Source organism: Schistocerca cancellata, chromosome 3 (genome assembly GCF_023864275.1).
Source record: "Schistocerca cancellata isolate TAMUIC-IGC-003103 chromosome 3, iqSchCanc2.1, whole genome shotgun sequence".
Classification (NCBI taxonomy): domain Eukaryota; kingdom Metazoa; phylum Arthropoda; class Insecta; order Orthoptera; family Acrididae; genus Schistocerca; species Schistocerca cancellata.
In genome coordinates this window covers 4,972,762-4,997,030 of record NC_064628.1, presented here as the reverse complement: position 1 = coordinate 4,997,030, position 24,269 = coordinate 4,972,762, and the positions used below count along the sequence as shown (strand labels likewise).

The 24,269-nt window shown below is 40.9% G+C and overlaps 1 protein-coding gene across 1 annotated transcript in view; it reads right to left on the bottom strand.

The window, feature by feature from the left end:
• The window catches only part of LOC126176767 (intraflagellar transport protein 172 homolog), a 387,842-nt gene that overhangs the window by 177,641 nt on the left and 185,932 nt on the right, over nucleotides 1-24,269 (bottom strand). Inside the window, exons 14-15 of the mRNA XM_049923936.1 lie at nucleotides 16,719-17,007; nucleotides 3,168-3,314 (exon numbers count right to left, since the gene is read on the bottom strand). Of these exons, the coding sequence (XP_049779893.1) occupies nucleotides 3,168-3,314; nucleotides 16,719-17,007 (436 nt within the window). The remainder of the gene's footprint in view (nucleotides 1-3,167; nucleotides 3,315-16,718; nucleotides 17,008-24,269) is intronic.

Here is a 24,269-nt window from a genome sequence, read left to right as displayed (position 1 = left end):
GTACCTCAGGGTTCCCTATTGGGCCCTTTCCTTTTCCTGGTCTACATTAACGATTTAGAGGCACCTCTGTACTCCCAACTAGTAAGTTATGCAGATGATACCTCACTTTTGTTCTTTTGCAAGCAAACTAATGATTTGACATTGGCTGCAACTGATGGCTTAAACCAAATAACTACTTACTTGTATGATCAAGGTCTAAAAGTCAATAATAGCTAATCCCTGCTATTACCATTTGAACTTGGTAATTCATACCAAACCTGTATTGATAACATAAGTGGCATCAAAAAAGTAGACACTGACAAATGTAATTTTTTGGGGATATACCTAGACAAAAATCTTAGATGGGTAGTACATATCAATGTTGTATGCAATAAAATCAGCAGTTCACTGCACTTAATTAGCAAACTATCAAAATTAGTCTCTGAACAAACATTAAAAACTGCTTATTATGGTACAATATTTGCATATATTAATTATGGAATAGAGGTATGAGGATGTGCTGCTGATAGACACATGAACAGAATCCTAACACTGCAGAAAAGAGCAATCAGGACTATGCATCGACTAGGATACAGAGATTCATGTAGGGAAACCTTTGTACAACATAAATATCTAACAGTATACTCCTTGTATCTGTACAAATTAATAACATTCTATGTGGACCATAAAAATAAGTGCTCGGATGTGCATGCTCATAACAGAAGACAAATGATTGCTTCTTCAGAAACAGAACTAAACTAAAGACAACAGATCGTAGTGCTTGGATAAATGGCCAGATATGGTTTAACAAACTGCCAAGTGCTATAAGATGTGACAGAGGTAAAGTATTCAAAAGGGAATTAAAATCATTCTTAACTCTCAAATGTTTGTACTCACTGAATGAATACTGATATTAAATGTAGGCCTAACTATTCTATCTATACGATGTACTATTCTGAGGTGATTGTAATATATTATTATTTTTGTAGCAACATGCTGTAAATTCAGATATCTATACTATGAAACAACTGTATGTTACATTATGAAGTACTGTACCATATATTGCCAAGTGTGTCACCCTTAAGAGGCTTCTTGTAAATGTGAATTGCAAATTCCTACTGTTTGTACAAAAATTGTATAAAAATGCTATGACATTTGCAAAAGTCACCAGTTGGTGACTATATGCAAAAAAAGACAATAAATAAATAAAAAATAAAAAACAATTACATTTCACTGTTATCTTAGTGTTTGTGATCTGTACATAGAGCTAAGTTACAAAAAAATGATTCAAATGGCTCTGAGCACTATGGGACTTAACATCTGAGGTCATTAGTCCCCTAGAACTTAGAACTATTTAAACCTAACTAACCTAAGGACATCACACACACCCATGCCCTAGGCAGGATTCGAACCTGCGACCGTAGCGGTCGCGTGGTTCCAGACTGACGCACCTAGAACCGCTTGGCCACACCGGCCGGCAGCTAAGTTACATTAGATGACTATTGTGCATAATAATCTGACAGTTTGTTGATCACGTGATAGGCATGTCTTTATTTAACTTTTGCTCTTTGTATGAATACTACTATTGTGGGCAACTCTGGAAGTGAAATCTATGATTACTATTACATTATAAGTAGGTAACAGCATCTCTGGATCATTGTTCCTGTCAGATACGTTCCAGAAGTTTACATCAAAATCATCACAGACTAATAGTCCCTCCCTTCTGTCCGACAGAGAGCACAATAATCCACAAAAAAATTTCATGAAAATTTCCCATTTACCCAGTGAAGACCTGTAAACTGTAGTAGAGTAGTATAAAAGCCAACCTTAGGCATATGAATTTCATGAGTGTTAACTACTGATTGCATCCTAACTACAGATTGTAATAAAATTACTGTTAAGCAGTTGTACCATTATTCCATAATTCAAATATATCATCCCCCTCTATATCATATCAATTTCAATGCCTTCCATAATGTCAAGCTACCTAATGGTGCTGAAGTAATGTTGCAATGTATGATACTGACCCTAAGTTGCTTGTCAACTGGTTGTCTAAAGGGTAGATGGAAGGATGGAACTCACAAAGAAATAGCAAATATATGATCTGTGATGCTACTTCCAAAAGTACTAAAAACAGGGAAGAGTAGCAGAATGAACAAAGAACATCGTTCTCAAGAGTTAAAATAAGGATGATAACAGAAGTATCATCTACTTTTACATCAACATTACCAGTACCTGTACTTTTGCAACCATCACACACTACCTCTCCCATCATTCAGCTGACTTCAGAGTAACTAACTAAATCCTCACCCATAACTGTTTCTCCTTTACTCACACTGTAGCACTTAAAACTAAACCAATTGAGACTTGACAAGACTTTGATTCTCTTTAATTGTGCCCTAAAATGTGGAATATCCTCACATCTAACCTCCCTATCCCACTAACAATCGTATTTTACCACTTATCCAGTATAGATTATTTCTTTATCTAATCCTGTGCCGCTGTTGTTCCCAGCTTCTGTCATATGTCATATCCACATGGAAAACACAGATGCAAGAGCTGTCCAAAACACATACAAAATATCTCTTATTCCAGCATTATCACCGCAATTGCTACCCCAACACACACAGGGTTAAGTTTCACACATAGGGTTAAGTTCCAAATCAGTGACACAATCCACCAGCTTCTGCCTACATTGCACAGGCTCCCATGTCTGTATGGCCATTAATCAATTATCCATCCATTCATTCATCCAGCAAATTGTTACCAAGGACTAAATAAATCAGCATTGGCAGCATAATGTGGTCCATTCCAATAGCTGCTTCACAACCTCAGAGGAAGCGTTTTGTCTGAACATTCACCTGGTAACCGACAATTTTTGCAATACAGTATGCCACCCAGCATTGTCCCTGTTTCATAACTGTTCGACTTTCGTCTTTGATTTTCCATAAATATATTCATATCTACCTCTTCCGAGGCTCCAACATATTTTTATACCCTGCCCGTCCTTATTTGCTTCTGTTCCCTGAAGAAACTGCCTAGAGACCTGACCAGTATATTATTAATCCATCATTATTGACTACTGTTAGGCCAGTGTGAGACAAGAAACAACAGGTGTAATTTTTTATCCTGCCTGTATAGTAATTTAGAGTATGAGAATTAATTATTACTAAATACTCATGTCTTACCTTCATCCCATTTGTGAAGTTTCTGGTACATTTCAATTGCTTTGTCAAGATTGTTGTGTTCAATATATATGGCTTCAGCTTCTTTGAATGTTTTATTGAACATTGCCATACGAGCCAACACATCGGGACACTGCATTCCATTACCACCTGAAAAAATTTATAATTTAGAAAACATCTAATTTGGTTCTCAAAATAACAAAGAAAATTAACAGGAAAGCTAAAATTTGGAATGCATTTAACGCCAACAAAAGAAGCAGTGAAAACTAAATTGTGAGAATTTTTTTCTTTTCTTTCCCATGTAAGTATTTCTTAATATTGTATCAAGGGAAAATTCAACTGAGAAAACTAATGAATATAATACAGAATTGCTGGACAGTACTTAACAGCAGAAAATAGACTGTGAAACTGAAACAAGAGATAGTTGTTTAATGAAATGTTAATATCACTACAAATGAAGGAAAACAGCAAGGCCTCCCTTGTCCTCACTCAAGATGAATCCATTCCATCCTGGTGTCTGAGTGATTCGCCTATCGTCCTTAATCATCCACACTCTATATCCCTCTCTCCCTCAGGAAGGAATGTGCTGCCCAGCAATCCTGTTAAATTTATAATATAATGTAAAAGGTCAGATAAAAAAATCTCCTCACCAAGCGGTGGCAGGGGTACACACACAAAAGGATTGAACTTTCACAAGCTTTCTGAGCCAGTGGCTCCTTCTTCTGGCAGAAGAGTTGAAGGGGAAAGAAGAGGGTGAAGGAAAAGAACTAGCTCTAAGCACTAAGGGACTTAACATCTGAGGTCATCAGTCCCCTAGACTTAAAACTACTTAAACCTAACTAACCTAAGGACATCACACACATCCATGCCTGAGGCAGGATTCGAACCTGCGACCATAGCAGCAGCGCAGTTCTGGACTGAAGCACCTAGAGTCGCTCGGCCACAGCAGCCAGCAGAACTGGAGATGATTAGGGAAAGGGTACAGTTTAAAAAAGTGACCCAGAACACCCCCCCCCCCCCCACCCGGTCAGGGGAGATTTACTGGACAGGATGAGAAAAAAAGACTGATTGTTGGGGATTGCACTGGACGAGATTTGAAATCCTGAGAGCTTAAAGGTGGAAGACAGGGTAATATGCATGACAGAGATTACCAGCAAAACATTGTGCACGAGTTAATAAGAAAGAAAAGCTAAGTGCACTGTATGTAACAGAGGTGGGAGGGGGTATGGTGAAAAATAGACAAGTCAGAAAATGAAAGATGTAAAAAACTGAAATGGAGTGAAGAAAGGAGTAGACGCTGTGAATAAATGCGGAGACGGAAGGAATTAACGTAAATTAAGGCCAGGTGGATGGCGAGAACCAAGGACATGTTGTAGTGCTAGTTCCCACCTACACCTAAAATAATCTAACCTAACCTAACCTAACCTTGGTTCTCGCCACCCACCTGGCCTTAATTTACATTAATTCCTTCCATCTCAGCATTTAGTCACAGTACCCACTCCTTTCTTCAATCCATTTCAGTTTTCTAAATCTTGTAAAACAAAAAGAAAACTGTATCTGTCAATCTGAAACAGTTCTGATGATGACACTGTGGTGTCGATAGGTTGTATCGACCACGATTAACATCATCTTTGGACTCTTATTGCTCTTCCAAGCCTCCATGTTAGTTTTTAGTTCGGTTCTGTATCAAGCTGTGTATACATATACGACTTACTGCAAAATATATCTCTATGTTGAATTTAATGGGGATAATTATTGCATTCAACCAATAATTGTATCCTGTTTTCATACTGGTGATCCCGAAGTTTCTATGTCTTCCGCGACTTCCACGCCAGGTGTTGCAAATCAACAGGTTATGCACACAACGCCATGGCTACTTCACCCAATGCTTTGTTCAAAGATTTGGAAGTACAACAACAATCGCTGGACATCTTTATTCCTTCGTCAATGACCGTTTCTACATTACTTCACAGTGATTAGCAATCTCCAGCCATGTTAGCTTCAAACTTCGTCGCTCTACAATGGTCGAGTGCTACACCGCTAACACGAACAATGGATTCAGGTTACATGTCGCCGGAACTGTGTTCAGCAACATGTGAAGTGTGAAGTGAATAATATTAAGAACTGTGTACCTACTGATCAATCGTATAGTGCTCAAAGTGATCTACATTCACACACATACTTTGACTTTCAACGGACTGCAATAACAGTTACAGTTGTGCCATGTACAGCACTGCCATTATTGCAAAATGCACCCAGCCACTATCAAGTGCGACCTGTTCCAGTTTTGCCTCATTGGCAAACTAATCAAGAACATTTTAGTGCACACAATTCTCCATGCTCACTTAAGAAGAACTTAAACTTTGGTCATACAAGTTACCGACCCACAGCCCCCTGCCACCCCCCTCTCCCCCTCCCCCTCCCCCTCTCGCAGGGGGCCACAGTTTTGGTCGCTCAGCTGCTCGCCTCTCCCACAGCACCACCTGTGTCTGCCACGCTTGCCTTCCGCATTATGTCTGGGGTGGGTCAATTCAATTCAGTACCTGTAATCTCTGGTCCAGTTTACAGGACCCCCACACATATTGCGCAACCAGTCGTTCCCACAGTACCGACCGTGCCAGCCGCATCGTGTTTTTGCGACACATCAAGAACAATGCAACCTGCCGTTGCTACGGAAGTGCTAGCCAGTAACACACCTATGCCTACTGTGCCAGTCTGCTGTACGGCCTCTCCTACCACAGACCAGTTGGTTTTCCAAGGGACACCGAAGCCGCCTTCGACCCCTTCCCCTGGTCGTCTGCCGAAGCTGCCTCCTTTACATCAAGACAACCCTGTATCAGGGTTTGCGCTTGTTGAGCATTTTTTCGAGTTGCATCATGTGTCCAATGACAACTCTAAATTCCTGTGTCTCGTCATGCACCTCCATGATCAGTCAGACTTAATTTGCGATCTACTCCTCTCGCCACCACCTCCATCGAAGTACGAGTTCATGAAGAAAATGATCATGGACCGACTTGCCTGCTCACCACAAGAATTAATCATCAAGATCTTGTACGAGGAACACATGGGGGACTGAACTCCATCACAACACTGGCACCGCCTTCAGTTGCTCATGAGTGAGCAGACAATGCTGAATGTCACTCTGTGGGTGGTATGGTCCGCCAAATTGCCTACCAACCCACAGATTCACCTGCTACCACACTCCTTCGAGTCAATCGGCTCTCATCTCCGCATCGCAGCCAAGCTGTATGCATTAATATGACAACACCAACCAGCTCACCACTCACCACTGTTCGGCGCAACTGCTGCTGTTTACCTGCCGTCTGCTGGCAGAGGCAGAGCTTGTTCCACATCCATGCTTTCTACACCACCTGGCAGTATTCGCTTGCTCTCTCCAGCATCCAAACATTCCAGGATCGCCCACGCACCATACATGCTGGTATACACGCCAGAACAAATCAACGAGGACAAGCCTCTTCCACTGCCGCAGTCACCATTACCACCACCACCACCACCACCACCACCGCCACCACATCCGGCTCATCCCTACTGCTTGTACCACAAGGTTTTCGGCGATAATGCTAAGAAGTGCCAGTTACCTTGCCAGCACCCAAGCTGACTGCAGGACCCAAATGACGCTGAGTCCTGCAGGGAACCGCACAGGTGTCCCTGCACTCTGTCCACTCGTCCGCCCAGATAAGCAATCATTTATACGTAACTGACATTTCGTCATGGCTCGTTTTCCTAGTCGACACAGGTGCTGACGTGTGTATCATACCTATATCAATGGCTCCCCCCATCTTTTTACTGACGAGGTCACTTCTGCGAGCTGTCAACGCATAAACATTACAAACCTCAGGCTCTGTCAAAGTTACGGTCCACACATCTCCTTCTCCGTGTTTTCTGTGGACTTTCTACATTGCTGAGACCGATGAACCAACGCTCGGTATGGATTTTTTGTCCCATTACAAACTCTCTCCGAACGTCGTTCAGGTCTCGGTGCTACACCATCCCACTAAAACTCAGATACTGTGCACCTGCACTTATGTTCCATGTTCTGTTTCTCTCATGACATGTGAGTTAGTATGCAAGTGCTCCGCCCTCGCAAGCGACATTGTGACCTGCGTCACTAACCTACTGTCAGAATACGACTCAGCGGCACAATTCCACCAGGAAAACGATGAGCTGAAATAACGAATAGCACATACTTACAAAAAGCTCGTCACGCCACGTACCTCGCTGCTGAAACTTCAGTCCACAGTACCGCCACCTAACCTTGTTTCTCCAGCAGACACCAGCTCGGACACTCAGCAGCTTGGTCCAAAAACATTAATTGCGTGTGACGATTCACATCCGGTAGACACTGCACCCCCGACGCGCTCGCCACGTTCAGTGCCATGTGTTTCAAACAGTGCTTCTAATGATAGTCGCGTGTGCAATACAACCACATCCACAGCGCAGGCAGCCGCCCCGCGTGTTAATAAAAGTTCCCCCTCTCTCGTGCACCAGCCACGTGACTCGGCGACCATCACTGTTCCCCACATGACGCCAATGCCTCTCTTGCCCACGCTGGTTACCCAAGGCAAGGCTGACAGCAGACCGTCGCTGCGCATCCCGATCTGCTCCGTGCTGCATGCTCAGCCGACCTCTCCAAACAAACGCATGCCGTGCTCACGTAATAGGCATGTGACTTTCATGCTGCCTTTTCCCACTTCTACTAACAGTTACGCTTCGTCGTGCCTCACTTGTCCAAAAACTTCATGTCAGGATATTGCTCAGTCTCATGTACAGTTCTCATTTCTTCCGTCACTGATGGAACAACACACAAGATAGTTACTACTGCCAGCCCTCCTATTAGGCACAAGATTAAACACCTCAACCCCATTAAGTTGGACGCGGCCCAGCAGCAAACTAATGAACTTTTGGAGGCAGGTATCCTGTAACCGTTGGACAGCAACTGGTCCTCACCGATTCGCCTCATCACCAAACACAGCGGTTCTTTCTGAATGTGCAGCGACTACAGATGTTTAAACGCCCGTACCATCATGGAGAATTATCCAGTGCGGAACACAAACGATGTCACTCATTATGTTATTGGGCACCACAATATTCAGTGTTATTGACTGTAAACGTGCCTATCACCAGATTCTCATTGCACCAGAAGACATTCAAAAGATAGCTATTTCACGCCACTCGATTTGTTCCAATACAACTTCATGCCGTTCGGCCTGAAACACGCAGCACAAACATGACAACGTTTCATCGACACAATCTTGCAACAGTTCGAGTTTTGCTTTGCATATCTGGATGACATACTCATTTTCAGCAACTCAGCTGAGGAACATGGAAATCATTTATCCAAGGTCCTCCAGACCTTGAACTCCAACAGCGTCAAGATCAACAAGGGCAAATTCCAACTGCACCAGTCTTCTGTCACATTTTTGGGTTACACAATCTCCACAGAAGGAACAAAGCCTCCCAAATCCCGCGTGTAGGCCATCACGTCATTGCCACATCCGGCTACTTACGAAGAACTCCAATGTTTCTTGGGTACAATAAACTACTACCGTCGGCATATGCCTTCTGCCGCCAGGGGGTAGGTGAAGTTTGTGACGAGACTGGAGTAGGTGGTGGTGGGAGGATGTATGGGACAGGTCTTGCATCTAAGTCAATTACAGAGATCTGAGGCATGAAGTAATGGGTTGGAAGCAAGGGTTGTCTAACGATGGAGAAGATTATAGTGTAGTTTCAGTAGACAGTAGAATACCACTGTCCGAGGGGTGGGAAGGATAGTGGGCAGGACACTTCTCATTTCAGGGCACAACATGAGGTATTCGAAATTCTGGCAGAGAATGTAATTCAGCTGCTCCTGTTCCGCGTGGTACTGAGTTACGAGGGGAAAGCTCCTCTGTGGCCAGATGGCGAGACTTTGGGAGGTTGCGGGAGTCTTGAAAGATAAGGCACAGTAGATTTGTTTTTGTACAAGGTTGGGAGGATAATTGCAGTCTGTGAAGGCCTCAGTGAGACCCTCAGTATATTCGAGAGTGATCACTTGTCACTGCAGATGTGACAACCATGGGTGGCTAGGCTGTATAGAAGGGACATCTTTGTATGGGATGATGGAATGAGTGGTAGCTGTCGAAGTGGAGGTATTGCTGGTGGTCAGTAGGTTTGATACAGGGTGTCCAGAAAAGTGCTCCCTGATTTCAAAATTAAATATCTCGAAAACAAAGATCCATAGAAGAATGCAGTAAACGGTATGTTTATTGTGAAAGCTGTAAGAAGTTTATACAGCAGTTTGAAATAATAGTTACAAAAGCTGCTAAAAGATGGCGCTGTACGCTGTACAGCTCATATCAGCATACATTAGTGAAATAATCGTATGAAAACTATCTTTGCAAACAATCACATCACAATGTTTTCAAAATGTTCACCATTGGCACAACAGAGGTGGCGCAAACGAAGAATGAAATTCGACATCACATTTTGTAGTGTCTCAACCGAAATGGATTCATACGCCACAGAGATCGCCAATTCAAGCTCGTCCAGCGTGGCGGGATGCTTCGAGTAGACCATGTCTTTCACTGTGCCCCACAAAAAAAAAGTCACAGGGAGTAAAATCCGGTGAATATGGAGGCCAATCCATGCCTGCACCAGTAAAATTGGGATAATCCAAAGCAATGACTCGATTCCCGAAGTATTCCTCAATAAAGCGAAACACTTCTTCGGTCCGATGTCATCGGGCTCCATCTTGCATAAACCATTCAGTATCTGGTCGATCCTCTAACACTTGCTGTGTGGCGACAAATTGTTCCAAAATTGCAACATAACGTGCACCAGTGACCGTTTCTCGAATGAAAAAAGGGCCAATAATGCCTCTGCTGCATATTGCAGTCCACACAGTAACTTTAGGAGAATACAGGGGTTTCGCTTCACACCAATATGGCTTTTCAGAACCCCAAAATCGCCAGTTCTGTTTGTTCACGTATCCATTCAGGTGGAAGTGTGCTTCATCTGTAAACCAGATGCAGCCAACATCAAATCCTTCACTATCAATCATTGTGACCATCCGATTAGCAAAGGCAACCCTTTGTTGCACAGCTCGTACGGGTATGGCCTGGTGCGTTTGAATTTTGAATGGAAACATGTGTAGGCTCTTTCTCAGTATTTTCTGTGTGCTGGAACACTTAAAATCAGTCTCAGATGCAATTCTACGGACGGATGACATTGGATTTTGCTGAATAATTCCAGAAACTGTTGCGATATTTCCAGGCGTAACTGCAGTTTGCTTGCAGCCAACATGCCCCACTAGATCATCAGTTACGCTGCCTGTTCGTTGAAATTTTGCGAAGAGCCTACGAATGGTTTTCACATCGGGTCCTTTTGGAACATTAAATCGTGCTTGAAAACTTCGCCTTGTTGCTGTAGGACTCTCTTCTAACCTGTGGTACTCTAGCACCAGAAAAATGCGTTGTTCAATGGAGTATATGGTTTTAATCTCTTCCTTTGGTACACTAACCTCCTTTCACGTTTCAATAGTGGAACTGATCGCTCTAGGCTTTGGATCAATATTTATACTAGGCATTACGTATGGCGATTACAGTGCCATCTGTTAGCAGCTTTTGTAACTATTATTCCAAACTGCTGTATAAACTTCTTACAGTTTTCACAATAAACATACCGTTTACTGCATTCCTCTATCGATCTTTGTTTTCGAGATATTTAATTTTGAAATCAGGGAGTCCTTTTCTGGACACCCTGTATGATCAAAGGTACTGATGTATTCATCTTTGCCGTGGAGGTCGACATCTAGGAAGGTGGTTTGTTGGGCTGAGTAGGACCAGGTGACACAAATAGGGAAGAAGCTGTTGAGGTTCTGAAGGAATGTGGATAGGGTGTCCTCACCCTCAATCCAGATCGCAAAGATGTCACCAATGAATCTGAACCAGGTGAGGGGTTTAGGTTTCTGGGTGTTAAGGAATGATTCCTCCAGATGGTCCATGAATAGGTTGGCATAGGATGGTGCCATGCAGGTGCCCATAGCCATACACCGGATTTGTTTGTAGGTAAAGCTTTCAAAGGAGAAGTAACTGTGGGTGAGGATATAGTTGGTGATGGTGACTAGGAAGGAGGTTGTTGGTTTGGAATCCATTGGCATTGGGAAAGGTAGTATTCAACAGCAGTAAGGCTATGGGTATTACGGATGTTAGTGTAAAGGGAGTTGGCATCAATAGTGATGAGCAGGGCACTGTGTGATAAAGGGACAAGAACTGTGGAGAGTCGATGGAGGAAAGGGTTGGTACCTTTTATATAGGAGGGTAGGTTTTGGGTAATAGCCTGAAGGTGTTGGCCTATGTAGGCAGAGATTCTCTCAGTGGGGGCACAGTAACCAGCCACAATTGGGCATCCTCAGTGGTTGGGTTTATGGACATTAGGAAGCATGTAGAAGGTAGGAGTGCGGGGAATGGTAGGAGTGAGCAGAGAGATGGACTCCGGGGAGAGGTTCTGGAATGGACCTAAGGATTTGAGGAGACTGGATTTCTGGAATAGGGTCACTGTGGCAAGGTTTGTACGTGGATGTATCTGTCATCTGGCGAAGCCCTTCCACCAGGTAACCCTTCCAGTTCAAAACAACAGTGGTGGAACCTATGAATGCATGCAGCATCATAAGTTCAGGATCAATTTTTAGACGGTGTGCTGCAGTTCTTTCTGTGAATGTAATGTTAGTTAGCATCTTGAGGGATTTGGGGGATGATGGTGAGGCAAGGTTCAAGGTTAAGAAATTCTTGAAAGTTAAAAGGGGGGGGTGTTTGGGTGCAGTGGTGGTGGATCATGGTTGGATGGAGGAGTGAACTGAGTCAGGCAGGGTTCAACATTGGTCTTTGGTTGAGTCTGACTGGTAGCGTTGGTGGCGAAAAAGTATTCCAACTGTAGAGACTGGGAGAAGGTCTTCAACAAGTTCTGCATGATTAAATTTGGAAGTGGGGCAAAAGGTGAGGCCTTCGGAAAGGATTGATATTTTTGTGGGGCTAAGGCTTCTGTAGGAAAGGACTGTGTTTTGGGTCTGTTTAGGTTCTGGATTCTAAGTGGTGGTGAGAGGGAGTTTTGGAGGGTGGAGTAAATGTCGTAGGTCTGCGAGGCAGGATTTGTCAGCGATGAGGAGACATGGGAGGAGGTTTGGAGTTGTTGTAGAGATGGTGGACAATGGTACTCCAAAGTGAGAGTTGGAAGTGAGCAGGGTGGAGAGTTATCTGAGGTGGCATCGTGAAGTGTTGCTCTAGTTCCTGGAGGGCAAGAGTTTGAATGTGTATTATGGGTGCCAGGAATTTGGGATTGCATGGCAGGAGAACTTTATGGATGGAGAGCTGGTACTGCAACGAGGTTTTGGCTTGGTTGATATGGATTTGCAGGACTATGTTGCTGAGGGCTAAGGATTGGCAGAATCTGAACAGATCGACATCATAGTGGAAGAAGAGGTGGCAGCCGGAGATGGGTAACTTGATGATAAGGCCATTTGGGGGGGATTGCATGAGGCAAGCAACAAGGCAGGAGCAATATGTGGGACTGGGTTCTGGCTAGGGATAAGGAAACTTCTCTGTATTGAAGTACGGCATATATTAATGACTTGATGGATAACAGCAGTCTTTTTATATTTTTATACTGTGATAGTATCTGTTCGTTCAGACATGTCCGAAAGAACAGATACAATCTCAGTACATATATATAGTTAAGGCTCATCGGCCACTTGACCATCTTCTTCTTCTGTGCGAATGCACAAACAGTGCCCGAACTCTTACGGGAATCGGCAACGCGCCGCGAGTAATGAGTATAATGGGTAGGGGTGCTACAAATGTAGTGCGGGACAATACGTTGAGAATGTGGGTTTCGCAGGAGGCGTGCCAGAGATAAATCCCTGCAGTCGCACTATCCTCTGTGTCCTCGGTGATTCAGATTGATAGAGCGTCTGCCATGTAAGGAGGAGATCCCGGGTTTGAGTCCCGGTCGGGGCACACATTTTCATCTGTCCCCGTTGACGTATGTCAACGCCTGTAAGCAGCTATGGGTGTTCATTTCATTGTCATTTTTATATTTTGTCATGACAGCATTACATTATTTGTAACAATGAATTTACACAGATGGAATCCATAATGGTAACCCAAAATACACTGTCATAGAATGTGCGTAGCGTAACAATATTTGTATCTGTGGCACCTGTTGCCCCACACAATTAATTTGAACTGCCCTCCCTGCCTCAACACCTCAAAAGTTGAAGGTTGGAATTTGCTCTAAGGCATACACAGGATGTATCACAATTAATGGTGTAAACACATTCAGTTGAAAGTACTCAATACTAGAAGCAAAAAAGTCTCAGTAAACATGGGGTCGAAAATTCATACCCTAAGAGCTAAGAGCAATTTTTCATTTTCGATACTGTGAAGCAAACCTCTTCTACTGAAAGCTCTTTGCTTTCCATATTTTGGGGAATGGTAATGTGGACCAAAACAAGAAAAAAATGTCCAGTTCTAAAAGGCTTACCTTAAGAACTATGAGAACGTACTTATCTTCGCTACTTTGAAACACAACTCTTCTAATGAACAATTGCTCATAACTTTTAAGGTATGGATTTTAGAGCAAATGTTTACTGGACATTTTTTCCTTGTTTTGATCCATACTGCTACTTCCCAAAATGTTGAAGAAAAAAGCTTACAGTAGATTTGCCTCACAGTATCAAAGATGAAAAATTGCTAGTAGCTCTTAAGGTATGTATTTTCGACCCTATATTTACTGAGACTTTCAACTGTATGCATTTATGTCATTAATTATTATACACTCTGTATTTGTTCACAGCATCAATCCAGCAGTTACCTGAAGTACTGTTTAATTTTACTGTCAATATCCCTTCCATCCTTCAGCACCCAACTCTTACCCATTTTCCAATGCTTTTGCCCTTAATTTATTAAAATATTCCATCACGTCCCTTTACCATCACGTCCCACTACAAAAAACTATCAGGACAATTGAACAACTCCAAATATATACTAACAGACAAATACATCTGAAGGTTTTAATAACAAATAACTGTAGTTAAAATGACATGTTGTAGTTGTACCTGCAAAGACTATAAATATTTATTCACATATATTTATTTTCCATTTATATCTGCCTTTCACATTTTGCAGCTTCTACTGTCTTTACTTTTCTTGACTGCTCCTTCTTCACCATTTGTTTCCTTTTTTTCTTTTCTGTAGCTGCCCATTTCTCTAACATCTGTGGCATTCCTTTCAGTTTATTCTTTCCTTATTTAGCGTAAAGAAACTATTCTTGTCACATCTAAAATTCCAGAAAGTACTGACTACTGAAAACTTTTCACTGGTGATTTCTCTCCTATTGTCTACTGCTGCAGCATTCTCACCTGCAGTTCTTGGTAACTTTCTCATTTTGTTAGAAAAGTCACGTAGGTAAGCGGATACTTGATCAATGAAGTGGAAAGAATAATAAGAGCAAGCGGAAAGAATAATAAAAGTGTGTCTTAAAGTGTGATGAGTTCAGTATATTTCTAGGTATGTGCTCCTTTCTTCCTTGTAATTGACCATCAGCATGAATCCTGTTGTAAATGTGATTATTTACATAACAACTAACACCACATTTAAACAATATTATGGCTAGTCACAACAAGATTCATTGAATAAACTTATCTTATTGGCAGATGAACCTTTCACCGAATTGTGACCCACAATTATTGAAATCATCTTCACATTCTTCTGGTGATAATACACTAAAAACCTCTTTTATAATAAAATAAATAACGCTTTATTTGAATAAGCATGTGTTTTAAATTTTAAACTATTAGTTTTGTTACTAACAGCTTATAATATTGATTCTCATTAGCCAAAAAATTTGTTCGTAATATGCTCAGTCCACATCAAATTCAAGAGTTCTGACATTCTAAATAGTGCTTTTCTATAAATCTGTATAAAATTTTCAGTTCCAACACTGATATAAATTTCAAGCCCTGATTTTTCCTAACAGTTAGTTAACAATGAACGCAAGGATAGATTGCTATTCGCCATGAAAATGACACACTGAGTTGCAGACAGGCACAATGAAAAGATCATTAATCATTTAGCTTTAGACCATAGCTTTCTTCAGAATAGAAAATGCACACACGCACTTGCATAAGCAGGCACATCTGACAGACATATGAGCGATATCTCTGGCAACTCTGACCTGGACTTTCCATGGTCCGACTTTGCCTAACAGTTCCACAGATCATAATTGTGATCTCTTCATATGATGCCAAACACATCAGTTAATTTACATGTAGTACACAGCCTTTACTCAAGAGTGTTTTGCAGCTGCATGCCGGAATAAAATCTACTTGGTTTCCAAGCTGCATCATTTCAAATTAAATTTTTAAGCTTTCAGCAGTAGTTCCTTTCACTGTCTCCAGCTGACTGTCAAGATTGGCTCAGCGATCTACTTACTTAGGCAAGGTGGCAATGTCTATAATCTTCCAGAGGAAGGATGAAATGACTCATGCACATGAAGGTGAGTTGAGCATTTTTAGTAGCTCTGTTCTGCTGCTGGACAGAATGATGTGAGGTGGCGCATGGAGCATGCGACACTTACAGGGAAGTGGAAGTTTAAAATGTTGTACCATCCCATCAACTCACCTGATGTCATCTAGTCCTGCAACGGTCTGTAACTGTTAGAAGCTATCTAACTATCCTTCTTATCCATGCATCATTTCGGCTTTCATCTGCGAGCTTCTGGATGCTGCTACCTTATCAATATCTACATCAACGTTTACATCTGTACTCTTCCAACTACTATGATGCATATGACAGATGGTACATCCCATTGCACCAGTTATTAGAGTTTCTTTCCATTCCACTCAAATATACAGCTCAGGAAGAATGAGTGTTTAATGTCTGTGTGGTGTAATACAAACTGAACACCAGCCAACCCTGTCAGCCAGTAGTTTTAACCAGAAGATGGTGGCAGAGACAGATGACAAAACCCTAAGAATTTCATCTGCAATCTCACAGCTTCAGAGCAGAGCTGATTTTATTCTACAAGGCTACATGCTGACCAATTACACAACTGCTCTTTTACATTAATCTTTAGCTACCTTTAATATTTTTTCATATAATTTATACTTTCCTCTATTTGCAATCTCAGATTCACACGCACACAAATGCATGCACGTGAGCATGCGAGCACATGCGTGTGCGCCCACACACACACACACATACACACATGCACACACACACACACACACACACACATTATAGTATTAGACATATAAGATGATCCCTGGCTGAATAAATAAATAGTTACGTACGTTAACTTACAATTACTGCTTTGATCACTGATACATATGAATGACTTATGACTTTGTTAAGACGTACTAGAGGCAATGATTAGGAAATATCCACCAGACTGCAGATGCGGATGGCAAATGACAGTTTAGGACATAAATCACTAATCACATTTCAGAGGATTTTGTTTTATGTTATTGTTGATCATATACAAAGGGAGAATGTCATTTACCATACTCTTTGGCATAGTTTTCAGCTGTTGTTATGGTTTCCTTGAGGAAATGACTGCATGCCACATCACCTAATGCTGCATAGCATCTTTGTGCTATTTTTAAATTATTCTCAGCAACTGATATATTGGCAAGATTTGTCCACATTCCTTCAGCTTCTGGTTTATCTCCCAAGTTTTCTAAAAATGTAATGGCTCTTATAAAGTCATTATCATGCAAGGCAGTCCCAAATTCAACGAGTCCCTCATCAAGTTCATAACCAAGTTGATGACTACCTTCTTGTACAACAACCTGAAACATATTACAAAAATATCCAATGCAAGGTACTGAAACCTCTAACACAAATTACAACACATCTGTATGTACAACTATCATTAAAATAAAACTACATGCAAATATACAGGGTGATTAAAAAAAAAGAACAGATTTCCAATGTTTATTACAGACAATCTGTGAAAGGCAGAAAAATACTCAACGTCACTGGATAGAGGAAGGTTAAAAGTTTTATGTTCGCACAGATGCTACAATGTACACTCAATACCAGCACCATGCATTGCTCAAGAAACATCAAAATGGTAATCCATTTCATTCCACACATAAATCAACAGGTCCCTGTTCAACTAATTTGCTTTTTCAGACCTTGAAGAGTAGCTGCCACAGGTGGGGCAAATACTCTTGTCTTTTACATCTACATCTACATCTACGTGATTACTCTGCTGTTCACAATAAAGTGCTTGGCAGAGAGTTCAATGAACCACCTTCAAGCTGTCTCTCTATCGTTCCACTCTGGAATGGCGTGCAGGAAAAATGAGCACTTCTGTGCAAGCCCTGATATCTCTTATTTTATCATGATGATCATTTCTCCCTATCGGAGGAGAAAACTGGTGACTGAAATTTCATGAGAAGATCCCGTCACAACGAAAAATGTAAGTAGATAAACTTTGCGATTATTTTTTATGGTTGTATGAGTTACAGTATTCAGCCTAGCAGCAACTACCTTGTGGTCTCTAATCCCTGTATTCATCACAATACTCACTATTGGTCCGGGATTATTTGTTGCTAAGACGTCAAGTACACTTTTGCAACCATTTACACTTTGAGTGGGCTCATGAACTAATTTTTCAAAATAATTCTCTGAGAAAGTATTTAGTACAATTTTGGATGACGTTTTATGCCTGCCACCAGCTTTAAACGTATAATTTTTCCAGCATACTGAGGGTAGATTAAAGTCACCACCGACTATAATTGTATGAGAGGGGTACCTATTTGAAATGAGACTCAACAACTACATCTTCTGAGTCAGAGGTCGATAAAATAACCCAATTAATAGTTTAATCCAATTGTCAAGTATAACCTCTACCCATACTATTTCACAGGAACTATCTACTTCAATTTCACTAGAAGGTAAACTACTTCTGACAGTAATATATACTCCATCACCAATTTTATTTAATCTATCCTTTCTGAACACTGTTAGATCATTAGAAAAAAATTTCTGCTGAGCTTATTTCCGGCTTCAGCCAGCTTTCTGTACCTATAACTATTTGAGCTTCAGTGTTTTCTATTAGGGCTTGGAGCTCAGGTTCTTTCCCAATGCAGCTACGACAATTTACAACTACAATACCGATTGTTTCTACATCTAACTTACTGTGTTTTACCTGCCCCCTTTTAGACAGACGACGTTTCTGGACTCCATGAGGCCCTCTAACCTAAAACAAAACGCCCAGCCACTTCCACACAGCCCCCGCTACCTGTGTAGCCGCTTTCTGTGTGTAGTGGACTCTGACCTATTAAGTGGAACCTGGAAACCCACCATCCGATGATGCAAGTCAAGGCTGCAGCCTACATTGTCAAAGAACCATCTGAGCCTCTGATTCAAACCCTCCACTCGGCTCTGCACCAAAGGACCACAATCGGTTCAGTCAATGGTGTTGCAGATGGTGAGCTCTGCCCACAGAAAAAAAAACACAAGGTGAGAGGTCTGGTGACCTTGTAGGCCAAAAAGAATGAACAAGATCTTGTTGTCTACCTCTTCCAATCCACAGTTGTTGGATCGTATTGTTACGATAACACCACACTTCATGGGGAAAGTGAGGTGGGGTGGTATCATGCATAATAATGAAATAATTGAAATGTTCGTGAAGTTGAGGAAATGACTAGTTTTGCAGCACTTCCACACATGACAGTCCTGTCACAGTTTCCTCTGCAAAAAAGAAAGGTGTATAAACCATTTAGAACATAAACAGCACAAAATACATTCAGCTTCAGTGAATCTCTTTCATCTTAGACAACGATGCCAGGATTTTGTGAACCCTAGATTCTTACATTACTGTAGTTTACTTTACCCAACAGATGAGATGCCGACTCGACCGAAAAGATGAGTCATACAGAATGAGTGACCACTACCATATCCTGGAGAATTGAAATGCAAAATTCATCCTTTCTGTTATGGTCACTGGGACGCAATTGCTGCAATAACTGCAACTTGTAGGGCTCCTTGTGCACATGTCATTTCAGAACATGCCACACTATTGTTTCAGGAAAATAAAGTTCCTGGCATGCCTGCCTTATGGAGCTCTGTGGCTTCTGTGTGAACACGTCTCAAATACACTCAGCTTTTTCATCGAACGTGCACGGCTCTTCCATTTGTGTATGCAACCAACTTCCAAGAACTTTGTATGTCACTCTCAAATCGGCTTGTGCAGAGGCAGCTTCTTGCTGAACCGATGGCAGAATGCACACTACACTTCAACAGTGGATTGACTTCACACAAATTCCAACCAACAAAATGATTTCTCTTGTGTGGTCACCATGTTGCTATATGCAAACAATCGCACAGCTGTGTCAAAATTTTGAGCCTTCCTCTATCCAGTGGCGTGGGCAATGTATCTTTATCTCTTATAGTTTGTAAGATCAACTGAAAACTGTTGTTACTTTTTGAATCACCATGCAGATAGAAAAAATTTCTACACTACTGGAAAATAGGAAAAAGAAAACATTGACCCCAGTGACTAAGGCATGTCATAGTTGTTTGGGACACTACAAAAGGGAAGTTAATGCATTGATTAAACCCACAACACTGCAGACAAACCATGAACCACTTAGGCTTGGAATGTTGCATGCTTCTCAGCAATCTTTCAATTCCAGAGCCAGTAGCAGCCAGTTTGCCCTGGCATACGAAGCTTTTATCTTACAGCTCGAAACATGTAGTTAACATGCATGGGCAATGTTATAATAATTACATTTAGATAATTGATATACAATATAAATAGATTACATGCTACTAAGTAAAATATCATTTAAGTATATTTAACATAGCATTCCTGAGGTCAAATCATGTCAGCACCATACTGTATGGGCACGTCAATACAAGCCATTTTTTTAACTCTTTTTTAAAAATTCTACCAGAAAGCTGTTTCAGGTTGTTTGGCAGAGAATTATAAAATATTGCTCCCTTAATGAATGGGGTATTTGTTGTTAGATTCAATCGTCTGCTCACCATATGAAAGTCTGATTTTTGTCTTGTATTGTAATCATGGATTTCCATATTCCTGTTTGTCACTTTTTTGTCTTTTTTCACTAATAATATTGATTGAAACATATATACTGCATAGATAGTCATAATATTAAACTTAATAAACAGGTTTCTACATGAAGTTCTGGGTCTTACTTTTGCCATAGTTCTTATTACTATCTATCTATATCCGAATCCCGCTCCAGCTACTGCCGAGTCTGGGTGCTGACGAGTCCTCTCCATTTGGCTCGGTCCTCCCACCACTTTTCTTCCTCCACTTGCTGCCAGGTCACACCTCTCCTTTCAACAGATATTCTCACTCCCATTTTCCACCGTGTTCTTGGGCGCCCTCTAGGTCGTTTCCCATCCATCTTTAGTTCTTCCATAATTTTGGGGAGTCTCTGCCCATGCATCCTCTTAACATGCCCATACCATCTTAATCTCTTTCTTTCAATTTCTTCTCTCATACTTTCTTGTTTGAGGTCCTTTCTAATCTCTACATTCCTTACTCTGTCCATTCTTGTTTTTCCCTTAACTGCTCTGAGAAATTTCATTTCCCCTGCTTGCAGTCTGCTCCAGTCCCTTTCTTTCATTGTCCATGTTTGTCCACCATAGGTGACAATAGGGAAGTAATAATTCTTATACATCAGGAGTTTTGCTCTTTCTGAAACTTCATTATTCCAAATCAGATGTTTTATTGTTTGGTAGAAATTGCCTCCCTTCTGTAACCTCCTATTAATTTCGTTAGTTATTCTTCCATCCCTAGATATTTCACTCCCTAAATAAGTGAAACTTTCTACCACTTTGAGGGGTTCTCCATTCAAGGTAATATTTCCATTGATTCCTTTCTCTCTTCCAAATACCATTACTTCACTCTTATCTTTATTTATTCTTAATCCACAGCTTTTCATTATTTCCTTCCACGCATCAAGCTGTAACTGTACATCTACCTCTTTATCACCCCATATTACCATATCATCTGCAAAAATCATCTTTTTGTCTTTTTCTTTTACTATATCTTGAACTGCCCTATTCATTCCCTCCATCACAACATTAAAAAGCACAGGAGATAGAATACTTCCTTGCTTAAGTCCTTGTCTTATTTTGAAGTATTCAGAGTTCCCCAATGGTGTTCTAATTCTACAATTGTGGCCTCTGTACATTGTCTTTATAACATTAACAGCGTGTGGAGAAATAGTAAAATACCTGGCGACTGGAGAACAGGAGACATTGTTCCCATCTTCAAGAAAGGCAATAAAAGACTTTGTAAAAACTACAGAGGAATAACCCTCATGAGTCATACAGTTCTTATTACTCTTTTCTGCAATACAAATACCCTTTTTATATTGTATTGGCTACACCCACCCCACAATACAATTCCATAAGATAGATGGGGATACACCAACCCAAAATACGGTATTTTTATTGCTTCGATATCTAAATATTAAACTAATCTCCTTAGTAAATACAGACTAGATGTTATTTTACCACAGACATGAACTATTTGCTGATTCCACGAAAGTCTGTCATCTATATATATCCCCAGAAATTTACATTCTGAACAAGTATTTTCCTGAATGTCCTCATTTGGAACAGTATTTTTATTTGAACTACTTGTCTTAAAATAAATTAAATTAGTTTTGTTAATATTGACCCTCAGGTTTTCTTTTTCAAAATGTGTTTGGGCTTTTTCAACAAAATTCTGTACCACTGAATTTAGGTCATCATTACTACGTACGTGCCCAGCAAACCCCAGAGGTGTCATCAGCATACATAGTAATACGATGACTGGTGTCTAATGCTTTTGGGAAATCATTCACGTAGCAAATAAACAAGAAGGGGCCCAAGATAGAGCCTTGTGGCACACCAAAATTTATATTCCTTATCTTTGATCTTCTTTTTGCAATTACCTCTCCATTATCGTACACAACTTCTGTGCATTGTTGTCTATCTTAAAGGTAAGATTCTATTAAAAGCAACAGTTTCCCACTGACACCATTATAAGCAAGTTTACTTAAAAGAGCGCCGTCTTTGTCTTTGTCTGCAACATTGTTAGCATGCAGCAACAGTTTGGCCATCAACCACTTATGCAACTGATGGAGTTTGTGTGAGGGCACATAGTGGGTCTGTGTGAGGCTGGGTGGTCATACCACAGAACTGCACTACACATGGGATGAAAAGTCTCCACAGTGCACTCATGTCGTCACCAGGAGGTGCACATGACCATCAGCCTGGGTCTGGACAGTGGCGATGCACACATTCACGCCAAGATCATTGCATCTTATGAAGTCGAATCACGCCAAGATCACTGCATCTTATGAAGTCGATTCATGCCAAGATCTTTGCATCTTACGAAGTCAAACGATGGAAAGTTCAGGTTGGAATACCAACAGTTATGGAAAGGACAGACTGCCGTAAAGATGACATGCACAGTTGTAGACAGGCACAACAAAAAGACTATTGCACATTAAGCTTACAGCCAAAACCGTCATCAGAAAAGAAAAACATGCATGCATTCACACAAACAAGCTCACCTCACAAACATATGACCTTCTGTTCCTGATATATGTGAATGACCTCCCTTTTTATGTGAAACAAGGTGCTGAACTAACACTGTTTGCTGATGATACAAGCATAATTATTGATCCAGTAAAAGAAAGTCCGATACAAAATGATACAAATAAGGTCTTTGGAAAAGTTATGAATTGGTTTTCTGCAAATGGGCTTGCTCTGAACTTTGAAAAAACACAGTACATACAATTTTCTGCTGTACAAAGTATAATTCCTTCAATAAACATAACACATCAAAAGAAGTCAGTAGTCAGGATAGAGAATACAAAGTTTTTGGGTGTACATGTAGATGAGAATCTTAATTTGAATTGTCATATTTTGGATCTCCTAAAGCGAGTAGGTTCAGCAACTTTTCCAATCAGAACAATTGCCAATTTTGGGGATGTAGAAATTATTAAGCTAACATACTTTGCATACTTCCACTCTCTGATATCATATGGAATAATATTCTGGGCCAAATCAACACTTAGGCAAAAGGTATTCAGTGCTCAAAAGAAAGTAGTTAGAATAATGTGTGGGGTTCATAGTCGCACATCTTGTAGGCATCTGTTTAAAAGGTTAGGAATTCTTACAACTGCTTCACAGTACATTTACTCAATAATGAAATTTTTTCTCAACAACATGGACCAGTTTAAAATCAACAGCGACATTCATGATTACAATACCAGAAAAAAGAAAGACCTACACTATCCTTTACTTAACCTATCTTTGGCACAGAAAGGGGTAAAATATGCTGCTACAAAACATTTTGATAAATTACCAGATGAAATAAAATGTCTGACAGACAGCAGTAATAGTTTCAAAAACAAATTGAAATCATACCTCCTTGACAACTCCTTCTATACCATAGATGAATTCTTGAATATGAGTAAATAAATCCGGAGATATAATGTATGCATTTTGTGCCATTTAAGGGAATGGGATAGATAATAGAAATATTTAGGTATAACACTATAACTTAAAAAAATAAAAAATAAAAAAATAAAAAAATTTGTTTCCTGTGCGCATTTCTTGTGCATTTGACACGTTCCACATCATAATGATTTTTCTGTGCTATTGATCAATGGAACACGTAACTAACTAACTAACTCTCTGACTGCTCAGGCCAGATTTAAACTGCAACGTGTCAAATGGGAACAACAATCCATAATGCAGTGGGGAATGGGGAGAGACAGCAGGGTACAGGTGAGGGAAGAGGAAACAATGCTGCCTGGCAGTGTATGCATGGACTACAGGTGGCAGACAGAACTACCTGGTATGGTATCAGGTGGCTGTGGGGGAGGGAGGGAAGGGAAAAACTGAGCACACGGGTGAGGAATAGAGGAGGGGAAAAGATTAGTGGGTGCATTGTCAGAGAGCAATGCACAGTAAGTGTGAGGAGATATGAGTTGGGAAGAGGTGATATGCCAGAGGGGGTGGAAACAGTGGGGTGGTGGATGTGGAGGTAGTAGGTTATCACAGGTTCCGG